At 39.5% G+C, this 10,744-nt stretch overlaps 1 protein-coding gene across 6 annotated transcripts in view; it reads right to left on the reverse strand.

Moving 5' to 3' along the window:
* ERC1 (ELKS/RAB6-interacting/CAST family member 1) overlaps positions 1-10,744 on the reverse strand; it is a 467,579-nt gene that overhangs the window by 161,387 nt on the left and 295,448 nt on the right. For all 6 annotated transcript variants that reach the window (XM_019544570.1, XM_019544571.1, XM_019544569.1 and 3 more), the window contains one exon: positions 2,003-2,163. In XM_019544570.1, the coding sequence (XP_019400115.1) occupies positions 2,003-2,163 (161 nt within the window). The remainder of the gene's footprint in view (positions 1-2,002; positions 2,164-10,744) is intronic.

A 10,744-nucleotide genomic window follows, 5' to 3' on the forward strand; every position in this document is an offset into this window, starting at 1 on the left:
CCCCCATCCCGCCTGGGCAGTGCGTGCCCCTGCCCCCTCCCCCACCACTGGGGGAGTTGATTTGCCCTCCCACACCCCTTCCCTCCCCTTCCACCACACCAGACTTACCAGCTGGAGGCAGCTCTCCATGCTGCTAGCTCTGCTCCTCACTGCCTGAGTGCTACACTGTGGCTGTGTACAGCCTGAGCATTTACTGGTACCAATCCAATAAGTATTGGAACCAATCCGATATCGGATCAATGTATTGGTGCGCCTCTAGTATTCTTTAGCTGACTGAGAAACTGCTACAAAGACTAGTTTACAACAGAGGTTCATGGGGAGGATGCTTTCCAATTTATTAAAGTTTGAATGCCTGTATCAGTTTCACAAAACTGTAAAGAAGGCCAAAATATGCCTAGAACATATTAAACTAGTTAAATGTACAAATTTAATGCTTTTTCCACCTTTCCATCTATGTGCTGACAGCAATACCTTTCTATACTACTCTTCTTCCTTCTTAGGTCACAATGGATCTAGCAGTATATTTAGGTCTTGAGACTGAATTTCAGCACAATAACTTTCTAACAATAACTAACTAGTTAAGATAGGTCATCATTTTTAAAAAGAGTGGTTATGTTGAAGATGCTTGAGCTACCTGATTACAAATACATTTCAGGATATATTGCATAAGATGTATATATTTTAATGTGAAGGTTTGGAACAGCAGTTTGGCAGTAGAATGCTGCCAGGAGATTGGATATGGGATATATCTTAAGTTGCTTTGGATTCCCACATCAACTTAAGAGTTATTCTTCCCATCCCCCAATACACCAACTCTCAAGGCAGTCAAATTTATAGCTCAATAAAAATTTTTATTAAAAATAAAAAGTGTGGTTTCTAAGGCTGCAGTCTTGTAATGTCTCTGTGCCAGGTCTAGCTCAGATTGTGTTAGATAGCTGGATATGAAGCTGGGGAGCTTGAAACTGTATTAGGTAGCTAGGTATGAACCTGGGGAGCTTGAACCAGTTTACACTGCACTCTTAACTTAGAGTTTCAAACCTGAGCCACTTCTCTTTCCATTCTGTAACAGCTGTTTTTCTATCATTTCTTTTTTCAAAAAGGAAAGAGGTTAACATAGAAAAGTTGAATAAATAAATAATGGCTCACAAAACCACAGTGGAGGAGCCACTGCTAGCCCTGCCAATAAAAATGTTCCTTCTCTTCAGGGCTGGCTAAACAACTGAAAGTGTTTCTAATGAACTGCTGGCAGTCCTATCCATCACTCAACTAAATGGATCCATGTCTCCCTAAACTAAGGATAGCTATTTCTCTTTAATGGATGGTCAGAAATTAGGAAGTATTTACGTCTCAGAAGTCAAACTCTCCACCTTACCCCACCTCCTCAATGCTTGGTTGTATTCAAGACTCCTTGAATATAGGTAGGAGAGAAAAACATGATTGATATAGAAGTTCAAACTTAATTCCAATAATGCTAATAAATCAGTCATGATTTAGGGAAAAAATCATCAGCTGGCACTGAAGACATCTGCACTTTCATTCAGGACATTATTACTATGTTACTATTATTTTTTACCTTTCCCTCCCTTCCTTCCTCTTATTTGCTGTACTTATTTGTGCTTTGCCTTAAAGAAAATGATATGATGTATAAAGCAGGACCACATGTTCTAGGAAGAACACCACACAATAAAGCCCTTATTTAGCACTTTTGGATACCAATAAAATGCAAATACTTATCAATCAATGTGAACAAAGTGGATGATTGAGGGGTGAGGGAAAGAACTAGTATTTAAGTAGTAATGCAGAATACTCAATTTATTCCATTTTTTAAATATGCATAGCTCATGGTCCATGATTCTTTTAGAGTTTTGAGAAAGCATATAGAGATGCAACTTTCCATCAATAAGTAAACAGAATAATGGTTTCTGGTTCACCAAAAAGCAGCAATGAAAGAGAAGTGAAAGGATGCTAGAATAACAGATCTAAAATGGAAAGAAATACTTACTTCATCTCCAGGACTTCCTCCAAATGTTTCCTCCTTTCTGCTCGCAGGTTGGTCAAATGGGTTTCCTTCTCAGCCAACGACTGCTGAGTAGAAGAAAGTTTTGCTTTCATAGATTCCAGCTCTTGCTTAACCTTCTCCATAGCCATCATCAGTTCCTCTACCTAAGATGGGGAAGTTGGAGAAGACGGAAAGAAAAGAGTACGACATGATGAACAGAAAATTACTAGACACCATAACTAATGAATTGGTGCCATTAATACCTTATACTGCTGGCATGTGTGTGACAGGGAGATAGAGAGTATTACTTGAATACAAGACAGGGTTTTTTTCTCCAGTCAGCATGGGGTAAAGGTCCTTGCCTTACATTTACATACAAGGAAACATTAAATACATTATTTGTCATTAAACTGCTGCCAAAAGCAGCATGTGCTCCATAACAGAAACCAACTATGAAGTTGATTAAAAGTAGCCAACACTAAGCATGGCTATAAAACACATAGTCCATACTGGGAAAACATGCTGATGGGAACCTATCATGAGATTAGGTTAGTGCACCCCATCTGAATAAACTACATCTAGATGCCCACCGAGTGCAGTCCCCCTCAGCGCCAAGACATGTTTCAAGACATGGTGGCTCATTACACTGTGTACATTTTGACTTCCTCTCCATTACCACAGCTGAGCTGTGCCTTTTGTTTCTATTTCCAATCATTCCTGTTTCTTCAGCAGCCTTAAATGCCTGGCAAACATCACCAAATGGGGCCCCAAAAGTTCACCCAAAAGCCCTCTGGCAGCCCCTCTCTCAGCCTGTCATATATGATTAGACCTGATCTGCATATAAGTTTCTGGAGGATCCCAGGACTCATGGCAAGAACACCTGGTTCCAGTCATGAGTGGGGAGCTAATTAGCACCTGGACCCTTTGTGGGGTAGTGGTGGTATCTGGAGTATACACACATGCTGAGCTGTGGGGTCACCCATCATGGCTTGAAATACTGTTGACCCTGGGGGGGACCAGCCCAATGAACTATATAGTAAATCATGAGACTTCTGACTTTGGACAAATATCATGTGTAGTTTCCACTCTATATAAATAGATGCCAAAGTGCTGTTTAAAAATGTGATTATGGAGCACCTGTGCTAAAACTTGTATCCGTTTCAAAGAAAGGTAACACGCATCAATTCTGGATGTGGGTACTATATACAAGTTACTATAGCTGTGTTTAATTTCACCGTCAGCATTTTCAAATTTACTCCTCACTTCCATGTGAAGGGCCTCACAGTAAAGAAGGGGGGAAAGGGATGTGGGGGGAAGAAGTTGGGGGGGGAAGGCAGGGGGAAAGGGGGTTACCTGACCCCCTCAGATTTATTTTACCTACTGTAGTCATGGGAAGGGGGACAAAAAAAGGGCAAACCTCCAATAATTAGATTCTATACCTGGAAAGTGATAACAAATGTATACATTTTCCATATAGAGAATCTAATTACTGGAGAGTCATCTTATAGTCAGGGTCATCTTCTATTTGAGTAAATATGGAAGTAACATGTACAATATAAAGTTTATCTCCATTTGACTTTTTGGTCATGCATTAACATGTATTAATTAACACACTAATAATTTGGTCACTGAAAATATACCATTTAATCTACAATTCATGTTATTTTCACCTTAACATATGGAAATCCTGCACAGGTATAAATATAGTAGGGCATTAATTATCCAAACTACTTGATTTCACAAACAGGTTTTGGTCCCAAGTTGTTTGGTTAAAGAAACATAAATAAAATTAACATAATCCAGTGCCATACTCTAAAACAAGTATAGTAACAAGTTCGCCCTTTTTTTCCCCCCAATCAATAAAACAGTCCTTTTAGTTGCCATTGTTCTCACTTGTACCACAGACTGACAATGCGTCCTGTAGTCAAATAACTGAACAGTTCAGACATATGGTATTTGAATATACATTTCCCTCGCTTTATGCTGTACATGTTCTTCCTGGAAAACAGCACATAACTTAAATTCGTGTAAAGGGAACCCACTTTACAATGTAACAATAGGGATATGTTCCAAAACCTTGACTGCACTGACCCCCAGACCTATTTCTATTACTTTTACAAGACATTTCTGATACACACAAGCACAGGGCACTATCATAATGAGAATGGGAACTCCAGAGACACGTGTCACAGACAGTGAGTGAAGAGCACAGATCCACACAGGAGACTGTATTTTGATGTGTGTCACTCCCACAATGCACCACACAAAGCAGCTGACTGTGCGCTTCCACTACACCGTTCACATAAGAGTGCATTTACCTGTCATATAACGTAATTTTGGTATAAAAAGGGTCATCGAATGAATTCATACATACAGAACCTGCATAAAGTGAGGGAAACCTGTAATTGACACTATTGTAGAATGCATATGCCTTTGCACTCTACCACAAATGCAACAGTTTAGTAAAGGCTAAATATTAAATGGAATTAATTGATGACAAATGCAGTATTATGTCAGAGAATACAGAAACCTCCTTTCTCTAAAATTATCTAGAAAAGGTGATGGAAATATCTTGGATGTGTTAAGAATGAAGCCAGAACACCTGCCATAGCAAGTGTGCCACTAAGCAGTTGGAGGAACACATAAAGGTTTAACATGTAAAAATTCTTCCATTGAGCAGTCTTCTGGAGAAAAGGTAGTACTTGACAATATAGGAAATGTACAAAGAGTAACCCAGGATATTCAAGGATGGCAGTTGAGCCTTGTTTATGCTTTAAATGATGTTTGATACTGTGGGAAATACTGGGATTCACAACTAGCATGTTTAGGGTAGACATTACACAGATGTTTATCCATTTGCTCACACTCATGTTTTACCATATGCTACACTAGAAACAACTGTGCACACTAGATTAGAATTTAGAATTGTATTATCTAACAAGCATTAAAAAACAGCAGACATTCAAATGCAGACATATCCTAAAAATAAAAATTCACAAGATACTGTTAATAATTTTGGTATACTCTCAGGTGGTTGGTACTTCTTGTAAAAAGATACTTTAGGTTTTTCATACAAAAACATTCAGACAGATCTCAGCAAAGAATGATACAAGTATTTTAGAATGTGCTTTAATGGTAAAAGTACAAACCATATCACCTGTATGTAACAAATCTGAAAAAACTCTATTCCCATGTGACCAGCATCTGTCCAGTCACACTCCCAAAATAGATTTTTAAAATTACACTAAGCTCAATTTCCACTTACATGTTTTTACAGGGTAAATTATGTACCACAACAGGTGAACAGATCCACTGCTGAAGAGCACATATCTATTGACATTACTATATTTGACTACAAAAACCACATTCAATTTCCAACCATATCAAATTAAGAAACAATATAGTTTTAAAAATAAAAGTTTCATTTTTCACTGTAAATATTTTACAATTATGTTATAAATCTGATTTCCAAATAACAAACACTACAGCTCCTAGCTCAAGATATACAGAAATGAATTTGTCCAGAGATCAAGAGTATGAAGGAGACCTTGAATGACACGCAACTAAAAATGAAATTCATTTTAAGCTGGGTAGTATAAATAAAATTGCCATTTCTCTATCCAAACTATGCTTTGCCAATCTGTGGTGCAGTATTCTTTGAGTGCAAAACAGCAAATATTGTGTCTTGAAACCAGAAAGAGAAACATTCCATGGAACGGAATAAAAAAATAAAGGAAAAAAAGATTCCATTGAAACAAAAAGTTCGTAAGTTGGTGCGAAACACAGAAACAAGAATCAGAAAGAAAACTGAAGATAGCCAGGGGAAAAGCAGTAAAAGCACAATGGGGAAGCCAAGGTGTGGAGTGTATCAGTCACTTCCACTTTCTCGCAATGGTTCCACGATCAGAACATCTGTGTAAACAGTTTCTTTTTAATTTGGGGCGGGGGAGGGGGTACACCAACCCTAAAACCATCTGTTTTCTAACAAACAGTAACCTCAATTAAACAAGGGCCCAGCCAACTGCAACAAACACAAGGGCTTGTGTCAGTTGGCTGCTTGCCAAGATGTAATCCTTGTGGCAACAGACTTTTTCCTAATTAGGGGGGAAAGGGTTTTGGCATCCACAATTCCAGTCCCAGCTATCCTCCAAACCAGCAGCATGACAAATTCGAGTTATTAACAGGACACATTGATGCCAGCAGCTAATATGTAGGCCAAGGCTCCTTTTGATGGGTGGCAAAATCTAAACTTCAGGAAAGGATAAAATACTTTGAGGGCTGTAGTCTGCTGATTTTTGTGTGTGTGTGTGTTTTTCATCTAGAAATTCTCTTAATTGTATGCTCTTGCTAAACTTTTCATGGAAGCATGGGTCCCTTAATCATGCTTCTGACAAGTGAAATGCAAGTGGCCACTAATGAACCGTCTCACCATCACCCATTCTGCCTAGAGAAAACCAGTTGTTACTGTACCTACCTCATGTTGAGGTTTTTTTCATGAGTAAAGACAAACTATGCCAAATCGTGATAGATACATTTTTAATACATATGTCCATATTTCAGAGTTACAGAGCTGTAAACTTACAGCTCATTTCATTATGGTCATTTAAATTAAACAAAAAAAGAATATTAGTGTATTGGTGACTCATCAATTTTGCTGCAATTTCGATTGTTGAATATACAGTAGGCATGCTGGAAGGAATGGTAAGTACTATTTCTGTGTCTGGCGTGTTTGCTTATTTTGAAATAACTTTAAATGCTACTGATGATTTGTTTTTCTTGATTTCAGGGAGCCAGTTACATAATAGGAGATACTTATTAAAAAGAAATTCAGTGTTCAGAATTCCAGTAAAATAAGCATTTAATAAAAAAGAAGTTATAAAGTAAGTCTTTCCAGCCCACCCCCGAACTGGGACTGGGGTAATTTGACATCCAGAGGATAATTAGGTATTGCCTATTAACATATAAGTAAAGATCTGAGAAGTCATTTGAAAAATCACATAACAGATTTCCTTCTCAAGTGAATTGCCAATGCTACTTCCACGGCTCTCAAACCCAGTGGAATTATGAATGGGGGAGACTACTGAATAGCATCTTGTTTACAGAATACTTATAGGATAGTATAGCTATATTAGGAAACTAAAGTTTAATATAAAATACTTTCTTCCTACATCTATGGACAAAAGCACAGCCATGTTTGCTTAATCTTTATGTCAAATATTCTAGACAGGATAAAAAGAGATGGCACCTGGGAGAATACAGTTACTCAGCACTCAGTATTAGTAACTCACTTACTATTAGTGTTGTGTGACTGCATCAGAAACTTTATTTTCCAAGCCAAACTCCAAGCTAACTCCATATATATTCAATTAAGGCCAGCACATAAAAAGAAGCTGGGGATAAGATAAAAACAAACAAAAAATCCAAGTCTCTAAGGAGTAGGAAAAAAAAAAAGACCAATCTTCCTCATATTCTACCACTCTCTCAGAGAATGCTTAGCTAATTCTTTCAGGTCTTCAGTTATTTTAACTTTAATTGTTTGTGTTCATCTGACTGAGATCATAAAAGGACTATGCATTTCTGCATTCGCTTTTACCAATAAGAGGCTGTGGCAGATGGACAAAGGAAAAGGAAAGAAACGACCATAAAAGAAAGACAAGCATCTTGGCTCCATGTGACCTTGGTTGGGTTGCAAAAAACCTTCCAAGACCAGATGTTAGGACATGGAAAAAGCACAGGCCAGATTTGATACTTAAATATGTAATTTAACTGCCTCAAGTAACATATTACAAGGAAAAAGCATTGGGTCTGACAGTGTACAGTGCCAGCAGGACCAGATGGTTCACTTAAATCACAAGCTAATAAACCTTTATGCAAAATAAGAAGGAAATTAATTATGGTTTCAGTACAGACACAGTTTCTTTAAGAAAGCAGTAGGGTGGTTCAGGTGGTATCAGAGACTATACCCCAAATATTTCTTAACTATTCTGAACCAAGCAAATGATTTTCTGAATTTTGACAGATACTCAGAACACTGTCCGCTTATCACTTATTTTGGTAAACAAAAATATATTAGAAGTAGAAATTAAACAATGCTAAGCACCAAACTCATTACTTGTTAAATATAAAGTTTGCAAATAGCATAGAAGCTAAGGAAAACCCCTTGTTAAGCAGAACTTCCAAAAGCTGTACTGCTGTAGTGTGGTTGTAAAACATCAATTTAGCATATTCTGCCCCAAAAATGTGGGAAGGATCTTTGGCCTGTCAGCCCTGTCTAACCCAATACCGATCTGTGTGTTTGAAGATAGAATGATGAAGGAAACAGCCATTGTGTCTTCTATTCTGAAGTTATGCTACCCACTAATCCTTGTAAAGGAAACATTTGAGGGAATATTGCCCTTTTCCCAAGATTTAGATTTCTACAGTTATATACAGTATAAACCCCCACCCCCACACATAATCCTTCTCCCAACACTTCATATAAGTCTCAACATTTACTTTGCTTTGTGTGGGATTGACTCAGGAATGTTATAGTAAAGCCCTATGTACAGCAGGGAACAGGATAACCTTCAGGAGAGGAGTCATTGCTTACTTGAAATCTCTATATAAAAAACTGGAAAATTAATATAGCAGAACACCATAAGGTGCATTGTTTAAGTTGACTCTATTTGTAACACTCCCAAAGAAAAATCCATAAAGCAATTAAGTTAAAAACTATATCTGCAAATAATGCCCGCTCCCTAAACCCACAGACCCCGTATCTCACCACTACTGTAACCATGAAAGTATGTAGGTAGCATAACTTGAATCCTTTCCAAAGGATAGTTAAGATTTGGTAGTTTTTCGCTGTATAAGGAAGTTATGCTGTTGGTGAAAAGGAGTGTGGTACTATTGGTATCCTAAGCTTTTATTTGTTTGTTTTTAGGTTGTATTAGCTAAGTTATATGCAAAACAACTTTAGCTCACTCACAGCACTTTATATATTCCCATATTTTCTCACATACAACACACACATACTCCTTTATCTGCAAAATTCAACTCCTGGAAATTGGAGTGTGTGTTATTAAGTGGGAAATATGGTAATAGCAGTTTCCCTAGTTGTTGGCTGTAGACACTTCCATCCACCATTTCCCCTTTCCCCTCCCAGACAGAGATTCATGGTGCTGCAGCTGCTACTCAGTTACTGCCACTTACCAGTATTTTCAAGGAAAGATCTTTTTTTTCCTCCATCTGTCTCTTAAAAACAAGATGCATATTTTATTTATGGGCATGTTGTATATGAGAAAACAGTAGTATAATTAAATGACTACCTTTCCCCTTTATTACATTCTTGGAGAGGAAGAAATACATAGAGGAAGGTTGGACAGAAAAAGGGAGGAACAGACTGAACGGTAATACAAGTAAAAATGAAGAGTAACTATGTTTATATTTTCTTATCCTTGTGGGAACCAGATATCTTTTGGCAGCAAGAAGTCATCATCCCCATGTGCAGTGGTTTGCCTGGAGAACAGATATGGAGTGCTAGCAACAGAGGAGCAGGAGTGCATTCCATTGGTGGTAGAGGCAAGGTCAGGAATCCCCAAAAAGCTAGGATCAAGAACACTGCCATGAAGAAGAGCAACAGGGGGTGGTGGTGGTTGGAGACTCCCATCTACGGGGGATGGGGAGATCCACCTGCCAGCCTGACCTGTTATCCTGGGAGATCTCCTGCTTGCCTGGACCCCAGATCCGAGATGTCAGTGAAGGATTACCAAGACTCATATGACCCTCTAACTACTACCGCACGCTGCTCTTCCATGTGGGCACCAATGACACTGCCAGCCCTGAAATAGAAAAAAAACTTACCTGCTGCAGGCGTGGAGAATGATGGCAGCTAGGGAAACCACCTGTACAGTTCAACAGCTGCTTACTAGTGGGGCTGGAACCAGCATGGGGCAGTGACATCACCAGGACATGCCGGCTGCCTCCAATAAAGGCCAGCTGTGAGAGGAAGCTGGGGAACAACAGCTGGGAGGCAGCTGTATGCTCCAGCCAGCATGGCCAGATATGCCTCCATGCTGGGACAAGACACGGAGTCTCAAAGAGGACAGGGACCCAGGACAGGGTCCTGAAGAGGGATCTGTCCCACAGCAGGGTGGCACTTGGTGACTGAGCAGGGAAGGATGCTGGGGATGGACTTCTACGCAGCATGCAGGACGTGTAAGCAGGGAGAAGGAGCACTCCCCCCCTGGAGCATTCATTGGAGTTTTCTTTTTTGTATTTTGCATCACCCCTGAGGCCGGAGAGAGGCCATAACCTACACGCTGGGGCCAAGGGATCAGGGGCCTTTGAGGACTCCAGGTGAGGACATTTAAAGCTTATGAGGCAGCCTAGGGGCCAGAAGGCCCGCGGTTCCTAACAATAAGCAGGACCACTAGGAGTATCACTGATTCCTTAAGCTAGACCCAGAGGAAGGGACTTAAGTGCAGTACAGTGTGCAACCCAACACTGTGGTCAGATTGCTATACTAAAAGCCCATATCAGGATCTCACCATGAGGCCCGGCACTTGATGCGCTCAGTCAGACTAACATCCAGATGAATCCACCAGGTTGGTGCATGGGCAGGTTTCATAGATTTCATAGACATCAGGGCTGGAAGGGACCTTGGGAGATCATCGAGTCTATCCCCCTGCCCAAAGGGCAGGAAGTCAGCTGGGGTCATAGGAACCCACCAAGATAAACATCCAATTTACTCTTGAAGGTGTTCAA

This window comes from Crocodylus porosus, unplaced genomic scaffold (assembly GCF_001723895.1).
Source record: "Crocodylus porosus isolate Cpor-Errol unplaced genomic scaffold, CroPor_comp1, whole genome shotgun sequence".
In the NCBI taxonomy this organism is placed as follows: domain Eukaryota; kingdom Metazoa; phylum Chordata; order Crocodylia; family Crocodylidae; genus Crocodylus; species Crocodylus porosus.